Genomic DNA, 19,350 nt, shown 5'->3' with positions numbered 1-19,350 from the left:
GAGGGGATATATATATAATTACAGCTGATTCGAGTTGTTGTACGGCAGAAACCAACACAGCAGCATAAAGCAATTTCCCTCCAATTAAAAAATAAATTTTTTAAAAAAGAAAAAAAATGTAGATGGATGTTAAGGGGCCATACTGCTCCAGATGTAAGAGATGGCACAATTCCTACACTTCATTACCAAGGATAATGTTCACTTCCTTGTCATTGAATGCTTTGAATCCTTCCCTTAGTTAATAAATAGACCAATACCATTTGGGTGTCTTTCTAATTTATGATGAATGACATGAGAGAGTATCTGTTATACTTTTGGACTCCAGTTCAGTTCAGTTCAGTCGCTCAGTTGTGTCTGACACTTTGTGACCTCATGGACTGCAGCATGCCGGGCTTCCCTGTCCATCAGCAACTCCCGGAGCTTACGCAAACTCATGTCCATCGAGTTGGAGTCAAGAAAGATAACAAATCACAGAACCTCCAGAGCTTTGGGACAAGTGTTAGATATTCTACTGTATCAACATTTTATACTGAAGAAAATAGACTGCTAAGGACTAACTTTTCCAAGCTGGGTAAGAAGGACACTGGTTTCTCCTTCATCAGCTAAAAATGTTCTTTTCTACTGTGGATGAGCAGTCTGGGAGGTAGGTGAAATTAGAAGGTTGTGAAACACTAAATTATACCTTGATCTTGGTCCAGATATGCAACTATGAGACAAGTCTGTTCTGATATGTTACTAGCCCTTTTGGTGTTTCTGTAACCCCAGGCACATAACACCTTCCGATATTCACAAGTCATCTCAGGTTTTTGTCCTTTTAAATGATCCTTGGACCCTAAAACATCATCACTGTTGAAATGGAGATGTTGGCATTGGTACCAAAACAAACACAACCAACATAGGTTCTATATGGTTGAATATTTCAACAAATTAAAAAATTTCAAAAAAGGATTTCCTGTCTAGCAGTGCTTTGAAGGAGAGCAATCTGTTGTATCCGGAGAAGGCAATGACACCCCACTCCAGTACTCTTGCCTGGAATCCCATGGGTGGAGGAGCCTAGTAGGCTGCAGTCCATGGGGTCATGAAGAGTTGGACACGACTGAGCGACTTCACTTTCACTTTTCACTTTCCTGCATTGGAGAAGGAAATGGCAACCCACTCCAGTGTTCTTGCCTGGAGAATCCCAGGGACGGGGGAGCCTGGTGGGCTGCCGTCTATGGGGTCGCACAGAGTCGGACATGACTGAAGCGACTTAGCAGCGGCAGCAGCAATCTGTTTATCATGATTCTCAAGTGATTGATGAGCTCTTGAAAAATACTTCTAATTATCATTCATTAAACAAGTATTTATGGGGTGTTTACTTGGGCCACCTGCAGCAGTAATAGCAAAAATAGCATGTTATCGTTCTGTATAAGGCTGCTGCAGACCAACTGCAGAAGGGCGTGGACTCCAGGTTGCCTTGTTCTAGTCATCACCGTGATCTCTGCTCCTTTACTTGGTCTGTGTGTACCAATTCAAGACCCTCCTTTAGGGTTAAGATTGTTTTATTAACGTACCCTTGTGCATTGTTCCTCTGGCTACAAATCGCATTGCTTTATATAAATGAACAGAAGATTTTTTTTGAGTCATCTATCCAGTCAACTTAGTGGTGATTTCCACACTTGAGAGTGAAAGGCAGAAAACGTTAGGTTTGAGGTGCCCTATCTGCCTTTGAGGTGGGCTTTCCTGGTGGCTCAGATGGTAAAGAATTTGCCTACAATGTAGGAGATCCAGGTTTGATCCCTGGGTTGGGAAGATCCCCTGGAGAAAGGAAGGACTACCCACTCTAATATTTTTCCCTGGAGAACCTCATAGATGAAGGAACCTGGTGGAGTATAGTCCATGGGGTCACAAAGAGCTGGACATGACTAAGCACATCTGCCTTTGGGGTACAGATGAGTACCCCGATGAATGAGTAGGCAGGGTTCTGACCCCTCACTTATTTTAACCAGAACAGTTCTAAAGCAGGAGGTCTTTAGTCCCATCTTTCACCTCAGGGGTCACCTGTTTGCAGCCTTGAGGTATTATTTTTCTGCAAGTTGTTAACCTACCCTAGGAAAAAGAGCTGATCTTCTGAAGAACTGCCACTTCCTTGATCCATGACTCTCATCTCACACAAGTGAAACATGCGGCTAACATCTACAGGCTATTTGAGATACATATGTGGTTGCTTCCTAGGTCATTCCACCGTTACTTCTGTGATATATCCACTATTTCCTTTTTTCTATTACCAACGTCCCACAAAACTTCCTTAGTTCTTCAAAACCTGCTATGTGGTGAGGAGGCAAAGAAAATGTTCACATTTCACATGGATGTCAAACTTAATGATGCAGCCTCAGGGATCAGAGCGATCTGAGTTAAGATCCCATTCTGGTATTCTCTAGCATTAGTATGACCATGGGCAAGTTAGTGAGCTCCTCTCTTTCTCAACACCCTTTATCTGCAAAACACAAACCCCTGTAGTCCTTACAATGAGCAGATGGTTTGCTTTTGGAGGGTTAAATCCCATAATGTGTGTGAAGCCCTTAGCCCAGTGCCTGGCACCTGGTAAAGAGTTCATGGAATGGAAGTTATTACTGTCACTATAAGCGGAGATATAAATGCTAAAATGTCTTCCTAAGAAAGCTGATTCTAAATTATAACTGAACACTTCTACTGCTTTCTCTGATCATCTCACTCTTCCTGATCCTTGAGGTAGTCTGTAGAGAAACCTGCTATACATTGTGTAGGGGTCGAGTGGCTTCTTGGCAATATGCTTTGCAGTGACAAATATTGATGTATTAATAATATGGGCTGTAACCACAGGTAGAAAATAGGACAAAAAGAGAATGGAATGACTACAGTGATCACCTTTCCTAGACAGAGACCTCAGAATATTGACCATTGTAACTTTCCTTGTCAAGTTACAGTTTGACAGAATCTTGATAAATAATCAAATTCCCTCCTTCATTTCATAAGTGGGAAACTGAGGTCCCCATGTGAAAGACAGAACCAGGACTAAATTCTATACAGTAGTCTATATTTGATTATGAAACTTTTCAAAAATCACAAATGTAGAAAGACTAGAATCACAAATGTTTATATGCTCATGACCTATCTTCAATAATTATCAACCCATTGCCTCTGTTGAAAAACCAGATTTGCATCTGAGTCTGGGTTGGGAAGATCCCCTGGACAAAGAAATGGAAACCCACTCCAATATTCTTGCCTGGGAAATCCCATGGACAGAGGAGCCTGGTGGGCTACAGTCCATGGGCTCACAAAGATTTGGAACAACTTAATGACTAAACATCAACAAGACCTTGTTTTCGTTGGAATCCTAACTCTATAATTAGAGTCACTAAAATCCCCCTGCAATGCAGGAGATGCAGGTTCAACACCTGGATTGGGAAGATCCCCTGGAGGAGTAAGTGGGAACCCACTTCAGTGTTCTTGCCTGGAAATCCCATGGACAGAGGAGCCCGGTGGGCTACAGTCCATGGGGTCACAATGAGTCGGACACGACTGAAGCGACTTAGCATGCACACGCAAGCTGGTATGATTTATCCTCCTTCACAGAGCTCTTCAGCAACAGTATCTTACCGAGCAACTCCCGGGCAAAGGACCAGAAAGAGGACATGGCCTGACAAACAAAGGCAGGCTGTCAATAAATGTCTAAACTGTAGGAAATCTGCCCAAGTTATTTTTAAAACAGCCTGGAAAGCACAGACTTATTGTGAAAGGCACTGTTCCTTTAAATTACTCACTGATCCCACCCAGATCTTGCACCCTGGCCAAATGCCTAGCCACTCTTGCTTTAATTTAGTCTAAAAAACATGAGTAGAGAATTACAAAAGATCTAAAGGGAAAGACAATTTTTATTTCCCACAGAACAGAACAATATCAAATAGTCAGCTCCATCCTCAGCAATGGTCCTTGCTGTTGGCACTTGCTTAACCAGTCTTTAATTCCTGTTTGATAAACTTTATAAGGTAAGACATGACTGTTTTGTTTTAATCACTCGAAACTAGTTCAGACATCTAGGAACTGTGGAAGACTAAACGGTTTACGTATTTATTATGTGAAGAAAGCTTATCAGATTTTTTTATCCTTTGTTATTACTTTAATTATATTATCAGGGAAATAATAAGTGTTAAAATGTAGAAATGTTAATTTTAAAGCTATTTTAAAATTTATTTTTAATTTATAGCCTACTATGTAGCATTGTTATACTGTTAATATCTTTTGGGACATCTTTTTCTTAATTTGGACACATTTTTATAACTCAGTAGTCACTGCAGAATTCTTTATAACATGGTAAGTTTAGCGATTTGGATAAAGTATCTGATCACTTTATCTTCATGGCAAAACAAATGAGATGCAAACATTGTGAATAAAATTAGTAAACTTTGCTGAAAAATAATATTATTTCCAAAATGTCATAAAATATAAATTCTGTTGGATTTATTGATCCTGATATTTACCCTAAATACCTTTCACACAAAAAAGCCAAAACTACGGCATTGATTAAAGGTAACAATTGTTTCTGCATTTATGAAATGCAAACTGTAGTAAGCACAGAGGTTTATATTTCCTTTATTTAACTAATGACTCTTTCCCCCTGAAACCTATTTTGTTTGTATATATCATCTAAATGAGAGAAAGGTGGGAAGTATTAAAAACCGAGGCAAAATAAAGCATGACAAAAAAGATCCAAAATGAGTGGGCTCTTAAGATATTAAACTAATAAGAGATTTCAGGATGATAGTAGAACTGAAAAACTAGAGAAAGTGTAAGGGTGTCCTCTGGCTAATATCGGAAAGCAACAGCATGACTTTGGTTTTGGAGAACTAGATAAAAAATGTCAGAACAAATAGTAGTTAAGTATGAGATATTGTGATTATTGCTAATGAATCAGTTGTGTTAGGGAACATTATATATATATAAGTCTTCAGTTATGAATTCATAATTACACGTCAACAAACTGTCTGAGCAAGTGCCTAGTTTAGGGGAAAGATATCTATTTAAAGCCAGCATTTCCGAAGCCCAAAATGAGGCCTGCAAATAAGAGAAATAGTGGTTTTCATCTCAGGATCCTTCATGGGAATCCCCTTCTTTAGGTTTTTGAAGAGTTGTCTTGATCTACAAGCTACAAGCTTGTAAAATCTCTCTTGTTCTCAATGAAATTAAATTTTCAGTCTCTTATTTCCAGAACTTCTGAGAACTTCTTTAAGTACAAGGGTCAACAAAAGAAAGAAGTCGTATGTAATACCAGGGACATGATGCTATACATCTTCCCCCTCTGAAAATGTAACAGCGGCTGCGTTTTGCTACACAGCTTTGAATGTGAAAATGTGAAAGTGTTAGTCACTCAGTCATGTCTGACCTTTTGCGATCCCATGGACTGGAGTTCACCAGGCTCCTCTGTCTGTGGGATTCTCCAGGCAAGAATGCAGGAATGGGTAGCCATTCTCTTCTCCAGGTGATCTTCCTGATGCAAGGATTGAACCGGGGTCTCCTGCATTGCAGGCAGATTCTTTACCATCTGAGCTACCAGGGAAGTCCCTTTTAATACCTGCTGCTGTTGCTGCTAAGTCGCTTCAGTCATGTCCGACTCTGTGCAACCCCATTGACGGCAACCCACCAGGCTCCACCATCCCTGGGATTCTCCAGGCAAGAACACTGGAGTGGGTTGCCATTTCCTTCTCCAGTGCATAAAAGTGAAAAGTGAAAATGAAGTCGCTGAGTCGTGTCCGACTCCTAGCAACCCCATGGACTGCAGCCTACCAGGCTCCTCCGTCCATGGGATTTTCCAGGCAAGAGTACTGGAGTGGGTTGCCATTGCCTTCTCGTTTTAATACCTAGTTGTCTCCAAATCTTAGCATACCTGGTCTGAAGAGCAGTTAACATTTGGTCAATTGCACTTGAGGCAAATGCCAAGAGATATGGGGCTTCCCTGGTGGCTCAGACAGTAAAGAATCTGCCTGCAATACAGGACACATGATTTTGACCCTGGGTTAGGAAGATCCCCTGGAGAAGGGAATGTCAACCCACTCCAGTATTCTTGCCTGGAGAATTCCATGGGCAGAGGAGCCTGGTGGGCTACAGTCCATGAGGTCACAAAGAGTTGGACATAACTGAGCACACACAGCACACACACTTGGTCATACTGATAGAAAGTCGGCTTAGTAAGCTTCCTGCTATTCGAGGCTATTTGAGGAGCAGACTATGGCATGGAGCCCTCTACCGATTCACCCCCAATCCGATAGCTTTGCTTCTCATTGGGGCTTCTCCATCTGGCATGTGTGAAGAAGTCAGTCTCCCATCTCATTCCTTACTGCCTTAGCATGTATTTCCACCCCACCACCTCCCCTGCCCATTGAGAGTCTAGAAAAAATCATGCTCATGATTTCCCAGTTTACCATTCCCTGAAGGCAAGGTGCCAAAGAAGGAAAGCATGATTCTTTTTCCAGAACTTCTAAAGTCTATACACTTCAAGCTGGCAAACATTTCCAAACCATGCAAAACATGGGGTTCAAAATAAGCCTTCTTACTTCCATTCTCAGGTATACTGAGCTAGCCACACATGAGTCTTCTTTTGCCAGGGAAGTCTGTGGCTTTTAAAGGCATTTGGTACATAGCTGGGCTTACTGAGTGCTGAAAATTGCTGAAGATTTAAATACAAGATTATATTTTAATCTACCCAGGAAAATAGTTTCACAGGGCCTTTCAGAGGGGATTGCTTCCTGATTTCAAGTCCTTTATCTGTCCAGTAGTTGTTCCAGCTAACACTTAGCAAATCTGTTTCTTTTTTTTTTTTACTCTTATACTCTTTTGACTGACTGGATATGCAGCTGTAGGACAGCTTGAAACTCCAGTGGAGATGAAGTTAACAAAGTAAATGTAGAAAATGGGGTTCTGTGGAAACAGAAGGGCAATTCAATTTTTGACGACCTCTGAACTCACTGAAATTGTGCATGTAATATTAAGACTGAAATCGTGGTGGCTCTCTACAACCCTGTAAAAATATTGGCATGGTCAGGAGTTAGTTATAATGAAAATGGACAAAACAACCTTGTAGCAATCTGATACTACCTTGGAGAATGTGGATATGTCAAACAGACCCTGTGATTGAAACACAGCCATCATATAGAGTGGGACTGAAATGTTCTGAAATAGCTCTACCCTCTCCTGCTCCCCACAATATAATGGGAAATTCAGACTACTTGGATGTAATTCTTTGAATATACAAAAACATTCATTAATAGATATTTGGTTGTGTCACCATGATTTATTTAGATTAGAAACTTTAAAAATCTCCATATGGATAATTCTCCATAAATATGAATGAAAAACCCTTTTCTCTTTCCACATACCAGCTTCAAATTTTACGGGCTTGAAATTAAAAATAGCAAACTCTATATCTTATTAAAGTACTTATAACTGATTTTTTAAATTAAAGGTGCTACACGGCAGATGATTTTTCACCATCCATCATAATGTGGAACAGACGTTTTGTCCTGTATCTCCTGCTTTTGCCAGCTTTTATGAGTCAAGCAATATATGGACAAAGAAAGAAAGGCTCAAAGACCAATTTACTTGCAAGGAAAAATCTCCAGGGTAAAAAAATGTTTTATCTTTGTTAGTTTTAGTTTCTTAAAACCCTAATATGAATTTTTCCAAATAGCACTTGGTATAAACAGCAAACTACATATTTATGTATATATGTGATACTCTATTTTGATATGATCATAAGGCATGTTACATACTTACAGAGCATACTTAAATGGGCACAACAGAGAATGCCACTCACATAGATAAAGAAACTGAGGCCCAGAAGGTGAAGTGGCATGCTTGAGGCTGCAGGCAAATTAAGTAGCAAGTCACAGAGCTAGGATTCAACCTTCAGTTCTCACTATTAGGTTTTTTTGTCCCTCAGCACGCCTGCAATACGATCCATCCAGTCATTTTCTCCCTTGATTTAAAAAATGTTAAAAAAAAAAAAAATTTGTACCCAAACAAGATGGGGCCTCACCAATATGTCCCATAATCTGAGAATGAGGCAGAGTATTATTTACTTCTAGACAACTTTGTCTAGTGTTTGTTGAATTTTTAAACTACAATGTTCTTTCTTTTCCTCTCACTTTAAGTAAGTTTTTCCTTGGGAAGATGCTCCGAATATATGGTATTTTGTTTGCTTTTGAGTTGCATGATTTTAGAGGAGGAAAAGAATTTGAAGACTTGGAAAGAGATTTAGTTATTCACAATGTCAGCCCGATCTCCAAGGTGCCTCTCTTTTTTACTTCCTTCTCCTCTTGGAGATCAGCTATTCAGGCCACACGCCTCAGGGCTTTCCTTACGCAAAGTTGTTTTACAAGTGGGGACAAGGATGCTGCCTAACCAATTTGCTCTATTTCAGACTCCACGTGCTTCATAGATCTTGTCTTCATCGTGGACAGCTCTGAAAGTTCCAAAATTTTTCTGTTTGACAAACAAAAAGATTTTGTGGGTAGCTTGAGTGACAAGATATTTCAGTTGACCCCAGTTGGCTCCTTGAAATATGACATCAAACTGGCAGCCCTTCAGTTTAGCAGCTCTGTCCAAATCGATCCACCTTTTTCCTCCTGGAAGGATCTACAGACTTTTAAACAGAGGGTCAAGTCTATGAATTTCATTGGGCAAGGTACTTTCTCTTACTACGCCATTGCCAATGCCACGAGGCTACTTAAGAGAGAAGGGCGTAAGGATGGCATGAAAGTGGCCGTGCTGATGACTGATGGCATTGACCATCCAAAGAATCCAGATGTTCAAAGTATTTCTGAAGACGCCAGAACTGCAGGAATATTATTTATCACCATTGGACTTTCTGCTGTAGTCAACGAAACCAAACTGCGTTTGATATCTGGGGATTTACCCAGTGTACCCATTCTCCTGTTGAATGATTCAACCCTTGTCGACAAAATTCAGGATCGCCTGGTAGGTACCTAACGTGTTGATTTTATGTACATTTCTTATTATAATGCTGATAATTTGTTCACAAATTCTGAAAGGGTAATAAGTCAAAAAGATGAAAGGGGAAAAAAAAAATCTACCTTTGAAATGGAAAGAAGAATCTTGCTGATGTGTCTCTACATTCTTGACAGTTTGCAGCACATAAACCGGGAAGGTACCAGGCTAATTCTCTGTAATTGAATTCCTAACTTTACTATCAGCCAATGCTGAAGATTTTGGAAGGATTCATCTCCGATCATCCATCTGGGACTCCTGTTTGTGCATCGTGGGCTCAGTGAACACTGCTGACTTGTATTCGACTTGTGGTCAAATTGCAATCTGCCATATTTGTCTTAAGTTCTTTTTTTCCCGTTCCACTTGTGCAGAAATATTTTTTGACCCTTTGTCTCACCATTTGCCATAGTATGCTCAAGTGAAGGTCACAGACTTCCATTTTGAAAATTGATCTCCTTGCTTCTTAGGTGTTAACAAGGTCATCTAATTTTAAGTCACGATTGGCGGTATCACTGCTTTTCTTTATTGGTTGTAAGAACCCTTCCTCGCTGCTAGGGAGAACACAAGGCAAAGCAATCAAAACAAAATTCCTCTTCACCACATTCCTCAAGGAGGAACTCCTGGAGATAAGGCCATTGATTTGTTAAGTGTCAAAAATTAATTTGCTTAAAAATACTGATTAAAAAAAAAATTCTTGACAAGAGGGCTAGGCTGATGTGTCCTTTAGGTCCTGAGTACTTCATATGGCTCTCTTCTATCGATTGAAAAAACCTCAGGCCCTCTTTCAGAGACAGTCTTGCTCCTTTTGTCCCTTATCTCAATTCTTTTTCCCAACATTGCTTTGATTTTGTTACTCTCAGGTGCTTTTAGCATGAGACGCTGAGTTTTTCTTACCTAAATCATAGTGATTATGTCTTGAGTGGGGGTATATTAGGCATTGCTCTGAGGGCTTTATATATTTTATTTTATTCAATGTTTACAACAATCTTATGATGTAGGTACTCTTATTATATCTATTTTATAGTTGAAAATTTAAGGCCAGGCAAAGACCCCAGAGTCTGCATGCTTGACCCTGTAAAGTTACACTGGGAGAGAAGAGAATAAATTTTTTTAAGGTTTTCTCAAGCAAAAATTCCTTGAAACAGTTAAGAAACATCCCTCCTCAAAAATCTACTGCTGCTTTTAGCCTTTTGAAACGTGGGCATTAAGGGAAGACGAGGGGGCAGTTCTGCCTAGACCTCGGATGATAGGCTCAGACCCAGGTACCTGGGGTGAATGCTTATGTGAGCATCTCTTCTGCAGGAAAGGGAACATGCAGGGAGGTCAGGCTAACTGCCGAGCCCTGCCTGTGCCTAATTTGAGTCCTCACCACTGAATGAGACAGAAGTTTCCAGCATGTGCAGGAAAGAACCCTGGGGTTGTGACAATGAGTCACCTGCTGCTGCCTGGAGAAGACACAGGACAGGCAGCTCCTTGTTTGGCCAGATGTGTCAGCTCAGGAGGTTCATACTCCCTCCAGATACACCCTAGCTAAGAATTCCTGCCCAACTGAGAGTGCAGGCTCTTGGCAGTACATCCGAAACAAAACTGTTTCTGGGGAAACCGAAAAATGACCAAGCATCCTAATGACTCTGCTCTTCCGTAGCATCCTCTGGTTTCAGCTTGTTTGTTCAGATGGAAGCTCTGTGAACAAGCCATTTCTTAGAAGGAGGTGCCGCTTTCCAAACAAACTGCAGGATCCAAACAGCTTATCGGGGTTTTCCAAGAGATATATACTAAGTATCAATGTTTCAAATGGCCACTGTCTAGGAAGCAAAACTGGACTTTTGCTCAGACTATTTGAAAAAGTCCTTATCTAATCTGTGTCTATTACATCTGTAGTTCAATTTTTTAAACTTTTTATTTTGAAATAATCATGAAGTTGACTTTAAAAAATAAGTTAACTTATGTATTAAGTACAAAACTTCATCTACTTTAAGTGCAAAATTCCGTGAGTTTTTCTAGATGTATTCACCCATGAAACCACCAACACAAATACGATATGGAACATTTCCATCATCTCTAAAAGTTTCCTTGTGCCTCTTCACAACACATGCATCCCTTGTGCCTGAGATACTACTGACCTGACTCGTCAACCTAAATCAGTGTACAGCTAGAATTTTATATAAACGAACTCGCGTCATGTGTCAGGTTCATACTCCCAGTGTAATGATTCTGAAATTCATCTGGGTGGTTTTTTGTATTGTCAGTTTATGCTTTTCATTGCAGAGTAGACTTTAGTTGAATTTATGGACAGAAGTGTACACAGTGAATAGATTTTGCAGGAGCCCAGACAAATCAAGGAATCATTGCATGTTCCTTGGCACTCTATCAGGGAGTACCATGTTAGAACCTCTGAAAACAATTTTTAGTTCTAAATTACCCAAGAGAGACCTGATGATTCCAAAAAGAAAATATTCATGTTTCTGTTTTATTATGATTTACAGAACAGTACTGAACCCTGAAGAAACACATTCAAAACAACCTTCTGGATATATTACTTGGTCCTTTAAAAGAGCATGAGAGAGTATGTGGATATTAAAAAAAATTCTTTATTACCTTTGACATTAAACTTTTTAAAAGTCTTTATGGGAATAACAATTGTAACAAATTGGTCTCTTTATTTGGAGAGTACTAAAAAAAGCATTAGAAAAGTTATGACCAACCTATATAGCATATTGAAAAGCAGAGACATTACTTTGCCAATAAAGGTCCGTCTAGTCAAGGCTATGGTTTTTCCAGTGGTCATGTATGGATGTGAGAGTTGGACTATAAAGAAAGGTGAGCACCGAAGAATTGATGCTTTTGAACTGTGGTGTTGGAGAAGACTCTTGAGAGTCCCTTGGACTGCAAGGAGATCCAACCAGTCCATTCTGAAGGAGATCAGCCCTGGGATTTCTTTGGAAGGAATGACGCTAAAGCTGAAACTCCAGTACTTTGGCCACCTCATGCGAAGAGTTGACTCATTGGAAAAGACTCTGATGCTGGGAGGGATTGGGGGCAGGAGAAGAAGGGGACGACAGAGGATGAGATGGTTGGAAGGCATCACCGACTCGATGGGCGTGAGTCTGAGTGAACTCTGAGAGTTGGTGATGGACAGGGAGGCCTGGCGTGCTGCGATTCATGGTGTTGCAAAGAGTCTGACACGACTGAGTGACTGAACTAAACTGAACTGAAGAAAAACATTAATTTAGTGCATCTTCTCCCTCACAGAGCAAGAAGGGATCAACGTCATCATTTCTGTATCATCTTTAGAATCCTAGGCTTCATTGATTATTAGGATGGTCCACTTCCCAGTTTTTCAAGGCCTCCTCTGTTTAGAGCCTTATTTCTTCCTCTGAGATTTGATAATGGCTCTTTTTCTGCTATATCAAGTTGCAAACATTATTTTTGTCATGGGATTTGTAACCCTTGCCTACTAAGCTCCTTATTCTCACCCCCATTGCCGTCATGCTAGTAACTTTGGCACCTTCCTCACATTTTCTCTGTTCCCTTCTCAGAGCATTGACCTCATGGTCACTCACAAAATTGGCAATTCCAGCCTAGATTTCTTTTTTCCCCACATATCTACCATCATAAAACTCTGTTAATAAAATGCCCCTTCCCTTTGCTCTGATGAAGTCCTTTCTCTATTTATACTTTTTCATTTAAATCACAGTATCCACCTAGACTTTCACTGAACATGCCCTTCGCTCTGGCTTTGACCACGGTCTCCCAACTGTTCTCCACATGGCCTGTCTCTCTGCTTAAGCAAAATGCCTTACTACTCTCCAGGCCTCCAGCTCTGTCCACTTTTTTAAAATGTCCCTCCTCGGTGCTATCTTTGTCTGATTGCCCACATTGGTCTTTATGCCTTTTTTCCTTATCAACTTTGACATGTAGAACAACATTCCACTAATGAGTTGGTCCTTTGCATTCCTTTATTCAAAATCATCCAGAAGGCCAACCATTCCCAAACAACCATCCTATTCCTCCCTCTCTGCCCGCCAAGTCTGGGCTCTCCTTCCCACGCAGCTTGCTGTGCGGTATTCTCTATCACTGGGGTTTATGCACTCCAAGTGTCCTTAGGGAATGCAGCTTTGTTCTTGTTTGAAACAGTCTTATCTATTGTGCGGTTTGGGTCCATTTTTGTTTCCACGGAAATATAAATTCAAGCAAACACAAAAGCCAGAGTTCCAAAAATAATTAGTTGCATTGTTATCGCTTTTAAGCCTCGTGGCACATACATTTAAAGGGTAATGTGGCAAAGCAGAAATTGAATTTTCAAAGGAAAAGCGAAAAAAGTGTAAAATTACACATCTGCCGCACTAGCGGCTAAATTCATGAGTGTAAAATTGATAAGGACATTGCTTAGTATAAAAAGGTGATAAAGGGACACAACTTTGAATTTTTCTTTATTTCAGTAGCTATTTTCAAATATTACAGTCTGACTTGAATTATTAGTTGCTTTACTGCCTCTCTTTCAGATTTCTTTTCCTTCTTTCCCTCTCAGACGACACCAAGTTTCTGATGTATATTTTAAATATTTTCACAATTTGGATCATGTTCTAAGCATTCATCTTCAACTTTCTTTTTCATTCAACTTTTTAGGAAATTTCTCTGTTAAATTATATAAATTCAATACATTGATTTTAACTACTGAGTGGTATTTTGCTTATTGATCCAGTATGTTATTGATGGATATTTTATTTCCAATTTTTCACTATTAAAAAACAATGAATGCTGAACTACACAAGAATTTCTCTAGGGTGTGTCTGGAAAGTATGTCAGGATCACAGGTGGAAGCCAGGACTTGTCCTGGGCAGCCTAGAGATAAAGCATGTAAATTTCAACTTTCTGTGCACAGCCAAATATTCTGGAGAGGGTAATGCTGTTTTACACTAAAATTGTCACTTTAGCTAAGTTTCCATTGTCCAAATGATCTCAGTTCAGTTCAGTTCAGTTCAGTTGCTCAGTTGTGTCCGACTCTTTGCAACCCCATGAATTGCAGCACGCCAGGCCTCTCTGTCCAACACCAACTCCTGGAGTTCACCCAAACTCCTTTCCATCGAGTTGGTGATGCCATCCAGCCATCTCATCCTCTGTCGTCCCCTTCTCCTCCTGCCCCCAATCCCTCCCAGCATCAGAGTCTTTTCCAATGAGTCAACTCTTTGCATGAGGTGGCCAAAGTATTAGAGTTTGAGCTTTAGCATCAGTCCTTCCAAAGAACACCCAGGAGTGATCTCCTTTAGAATGGATTGCTTGGATCTCCACATGACCTACTAGTTCTTAAAGACACAGGTATCTCATCTGCTTTCAGCCTGGGTTTACTTTGCTTAGTAATTTAAAATCACTGGGGTAGGGCAAGAGAAAGAGAGCATAGTTGAGATGCTGATTTTGGTAGATAGGGTCTGTGGCCAGAGTTGGACCGCTCCCAAGACCACGGGGTCAAGCGTCTTTGTTTTATAGACGTGGAAAAGGAGCTGGAGGGATGATATGACTTGCCCACAGTCAGGTGGCTAGATAATGGTGGAAACAGGATGAAAATCCTAGATGACACTTAATTCCTAGTCTAAATTTTTCTCTGATTAAATCACCAGAACTACTTAAAGCAAGTTGCTATACCTTCTCTAAACAATTCATTTGTATCAAAATAAACGTAGAGTAAAAACAAAACTAAAAGGATGCAGAGTCTTCTGTACAGGTACAACTCTGACTTATCTTTAGCTTCCTCATCACATTCTTTATTTTTAACAACTTACAACAAATACTGTAGTGCTTTTGCTTCTGTTTTCTATTTTATCATATGTGAGCTACCCCTCAGATTCAGTCATAAGGCATTAATTTGACACATAAATTCTACCTTCAGGGAGTAATGATTCTATCTGTAAACATAGCTTGTGTCCACTGATTCAGACATGATCTTCTTTTCAGGTAATAATACCCCACTGAACTGGAGTGGAGGAGTGAGGCCTAAAGGTCTGACAAAAACCACATTGCGAATTTCTCTAAACTTATGAATTGAAAGTCATTTAAAAAATATTCTGGCTAATTCATCTCTGTGTGGTTAAGTAGGAAATAGTGCTGAGCTTGGTCAGGTAGCTCAGCCCAAGAGTGTGACCTTGGGCAAGCCACAGCACCATGTCTCAAGTTTCTTTATGACAGAATGAGCCACTGGACCGCACTGACTTCTAAGGCTCATTAATATTTCATGAAGTTATCACCCTAAAATTTATGTTCTAACGGTAAACAATAAATGCACATCTGTATAGGGATAAAATAGCTTCCCTGATAGCTCAGATGGTAAAGAATACACCTGCAATGCAGGACAACCCTGTTCGATTCCTGGGTCAGGAAGATCCTTGGAGAGGGGATAGGCTACATACTCTAGTATTCTCAGTCTTCCCTGGTGGCTTAGATGTTAAAGAATCCGATCTGCCTGCAATGTGGGAGACGTGGGTCCGATCCCTGGGTTGGGACGATCCCCTGGAGGAGGGCATGGCAACCTACTCCAGTATTCTTACCTGGAGAATCCCATGTACATAGGAGCCTGGTTGGCTACAGTCTTTGGGGGTTGTAAAGAGTTGGACACGACTGAGCAACTAAGCACAGCACAGCACATAGGGATAGAAAAATAGAGAAAATACACAATTACATATTCTGCCTAAGTCTTTGTAAACAAAAGAAAATTCTCATTATGGCTGATAGAGCTTGTAGCCAAACTATGGAGATTCTAGAGCTGATAAAAAGGAACAAGAGAGAAAACATGGGATGCAATAGGATGACGTTCCCAGAAAAAAATTATTTTTAATGAATGTTAGTATCCTTCATGTCTTCTATTAGTATATGGCTCAGAGCACTCCTTGGGTGGTTGGCTTGGGCTTTATTGCTTTTACAAGGTTAAAAAGGCTGAATTGCTATTCTTCTTGGAAATTGCATATCCCATTGGGAATAATTAAGGCTAATAAGAAGCTGGAAGCAGAATCATGAATTGAGTTAATGTTTCATTCTTTTTTCCCTCCTAGGACATCTTATTTGAAAAGAAGGTAAGCACCACATGCTTTGATTACTATGAATTACTCCAAAACGCTCACATAATCAAATCAGCATTATAATTCACATTAGAAGGTAAGGTGTGACTAAATAAAAATCCTTACTTTTTTAAAATGAGCTGCTCTATTTTGAGGCAGCCACTTGATTTCTTTTATGTTGCCATATCCACTGCAGGTTGGAAATTTTAGAAAAAGTAGGAAATATTTAAATGATTTTAGACAGTGGTTTTAGAAATCAGTGATAATGCACATGATACAGTTTTGCTTACTTTGATACTGATTCCTTCATCCTAACTGTGTCTCAATACCCATCGCTCATGAGGGTCCTCCACTCTAGTATGCCTTGAGTTGGCCAGGATGAAGTAGTGTTCCTGGCTAATGGACAGGGCTCAGAGTCACCCCTGCTGCCTGATGACTGACTAAGCTCATTCTCCTCCCTGATGGTGGCCACCAGACCAAGTGGCGAAGCAAGCTGGCCAATATTGGTTGGACAGTACTCAGCACAATTGATGACCATCAGCTTGCTGAGGACTGCTGTACTGGACATATGTTTCTGGGTAGAGGGTTTAGAACATCTGAACTTAATTCGAGAAATTGCTTCTTTAACATGAGGACACTTATAATATCACATAAAATACTTAGAAGCCAACCAAAACTTGTAGAGAACCATGCTTCGCTGAATCATACATGGTCAGATACATCACTATTTTCTGTGCCATTTAGAGAGATTTTAAAAAAGCTCTCTGCCAATTAAAATATAATACAGTGCCTTCTTATGAATCACAATTTTTAATTTTGTACTTAAGGCAAGAGTCCTTTTAGATGTACTTAGATATAGATTTTTAAATCCTGTATCACTTTTGTGCATACTTAAGACAGAAAATATAAGCAAATGAAATTGGTTATTTTTGCAACTTCTTTGCATTCAAAGTCGAAATCTTCTGAATCACTTTCTGTCTCAGAGTCATTGCTGCCCTGGCTTTTGCACACAATACCGGCCCCTGTGCCACAAAAAGTATAGGTGACACAGCATTTCTTCAAGTGCTCTGGTTGTGCCTTTAGAGTTTTCTTCCATCTCATTCTGGAAGAGCGGAAGGGCATGTGCAGAAAACACCAGTTTCACCCTGGTCAAGCCTGACTCATAGAATACTTCTTTTGATTTCAAAGATGTGAAAATAAGAAAAAAGATGTATTTCAGAATTGATAAAATACAGTTTAAATCAAAATTTTTCCTATGTTGAGTAAAGCAGTATTTGATATTTGTATATTATTGAGCCTGGATGTGTTATATAGAAGAAAAACAGCAGAAATTCCAAAAGTCCACTGAAAATGTTTGTTTTCTCATTTTAGCTGATGAGTAGATGTTATATATTAATACATCCATTTTTAATGGAGATCTATTTTATTTAACCATGCCAACATTTAATACTTTATTAGCTGGCTCTTCCTAGCTCAGAGTTTTCTTAGAAAAATTTTAGAGGGAGAGCAAAAGCTCCATAAATTTTCAAGGTAAAGTTTCTTCAAGGGAGCGCTCCATTTCATTATGTGTTGAATGAGATTTAATACGCTATATTTCACCGTGTGTTAACATTGTGTTTCATTGTTGATTTAGTGTGAGCGCAAGATTTGTGAATGTGAGAAGGGGGATCCCGGCGATCCAGGGCCTCCGGTGAGTATACTTCTGCTTTGAACTTAGGGTCAGCTCAGGAAGTCCTAACCATGATACTCTATTCTGAAAACACTGGGCTACTTTGTGCTGTTGAAAAGCAAATTGCAGCAAAAACGGAAATGTTGTGTCTTTCTTTTATTCCTAAAGGGATACATTCTGTCCTAAGAAATTAGCTTGGGATTTTACTGACCTGAACTGAGGGCAGATTTGCCTTAAAATCAGATGTTCTTCCCACAAAGGATATTTCAGCACCTCTTCTGCTGCGACAATTGGAGCCAGAATTTCTCAGTACTGAAGTGAAAATATAGGGAAAGGGTTCATATAGGTCCTCGGTGAGCTAGGCAAAGCTTCATCCTACTTCTAACTACAAACAAGTGACTGCTCCAGAACCAAGTGCAACCCCAAAAATGCCTAGTGGGGAGGAAGCCTGTGAGGGAGCTCTGGATTTAGTGAATTGTGTGAGATGGAAGACACCACGTGGCAACCGGAGATAAATGGCAGGATTTGCTAACATGGTTCAGCACTTGAAATGATAATCCCCGAAGACGTGCGCGCTTCCCTTACGTTCTGCCCTAATACCTGGCAGGTGCCATGTCTATTCTGGGAAGGTGCTGGAAACGACATCACAAGGACTGGAGATGCTAGACTCCTCTAACACATGCTTTTAGACACCTCCATGGCGCTCCTTCAGTTTTTCATTTTCTTCTGTGATTTCAAACCTTAGAGGTCAAGAGCCCAGAGGAGACGTTTCACAAAAATGCATGAATAATGTTTTTGAACTGATGCTTGCATTTGGGGGCAAGGAGGGAAATGGGCACAGTGAGTTTCTTAGACTCGGACGCATTTTCTTCTGAGTCCTGGGTCCAAAACCTATATGTTTTCAAATCATTCTACCAACCAAGGCATCAGAAAGAGAGAATGTCTTAATTTTTTTCTTCAAAATACACACTAGATATATCACACGAAAATGTGGCAGTCAGTAGAATCTGATTTTGGTCAGAGCAGAGATTTAACTTCTCCTTCCTGTGCAGTCTTAGATTATACTTGTTACACCAAGAAATGGGCAGGAAAGGTTTGCTTGGGATATTCAATTATGTTTTAGAATAAACAGAAGACTTAACGATTGCTAAGCTAATCTGACAATTTCAGTTGCTCTATTGTTGGAAGAGACTACTGTACCATGTTTTCATAGGAATAGCCATATGTGTACATGTATGCATAGTCACTCAGCCGTGTCTGACTCTTTGGAACCCTCTAGATTGTGCCCTGTCAGTCCACAGCCATAGAACTATGTCATTTAGCATTTATTGAGTGTTCCCAAAACCAGTTCACAGAAGAGTGAGATTTTTGGTGATTTGAGAATAGGAAAATAAAATGCCTTTCTGGAACAAAACTGAAGAACTCTCTTATCCTATCTTTTGAAACTCTCCCTTGGATATCAGGGAGAGAGAGACATTATTTTTTTTTTTTAGCAACTCTAGAGAATCTGCCTGTTCGAGACTGTCATCTTCCTGGTGTGTAGTATGGGAAAGCAGAGTTGAATCTCTGCTTGGTAGGCAAAGTTTTGTTTTTATAATCCTCTCTCATTTT

The 19,350-nt window shown here is 40.0% G+C and overlaps 1 protein-coding gene across 2 annotated transcripts in view; it reads left to right on the top strand.

The window, feature by feature from the left end:
- Window positions 1–3,864: 3,864 nt before the first annotated feature.
- COL28A1 (collagen type XXVIII alpha 1 chain) overlaps window positions 3,865–19,350 on the top strand; it is a 179,841-nt gene continuing 164,355 nt past the window's right edge. For both annotated transcript variants that reach the window (XM_061413527.1, XM_061413526.1), the window contains exons 1-5: window positions 3,865–4,007; window positions 7,478–7,635; window positions 8,435–8,991; window positions 16,065–16,085; window positions 17,704–17,760. In XM_061413527.1, the coding sequence (XP_061269511.1) occupies window positions 7,515–7,635; window positions 8,435–8,991; window positions 16,065–16,085; window positions 17,704–17,760 (756 nt within the window). In that variant the 5' untranslated portion in view covers window positions 3,865–4,007; window positions 7,478–7,514. The remainder of the gene's footprint in view (window positions 4,008–7,477; window positions 7,636–8,434; window positions 8,992–16,064; window positions 16,086–17,703; window positions 17,761–19,350) is intronic.

The sequence above is a fragment of the Bos javanicus genome, chromosome 4, assembly GCF_032452875.1.
Source record: "Bos javanicus breed banteng chromosome 4, ARS-OSU_banteng_1.0, whole genome shotgun sequence".
Lineage (NCBI taxonomy): Eukaryota > Metazoa > Chordata > Mammalia > Artiodactyla > Bovidae > Bos > Bos javanicus.
The sequence above is the reverse complement of the archived record's forward strand: the minus strand, read 5'-3'. Positions and strand labels throughout refer to the sequence as shown.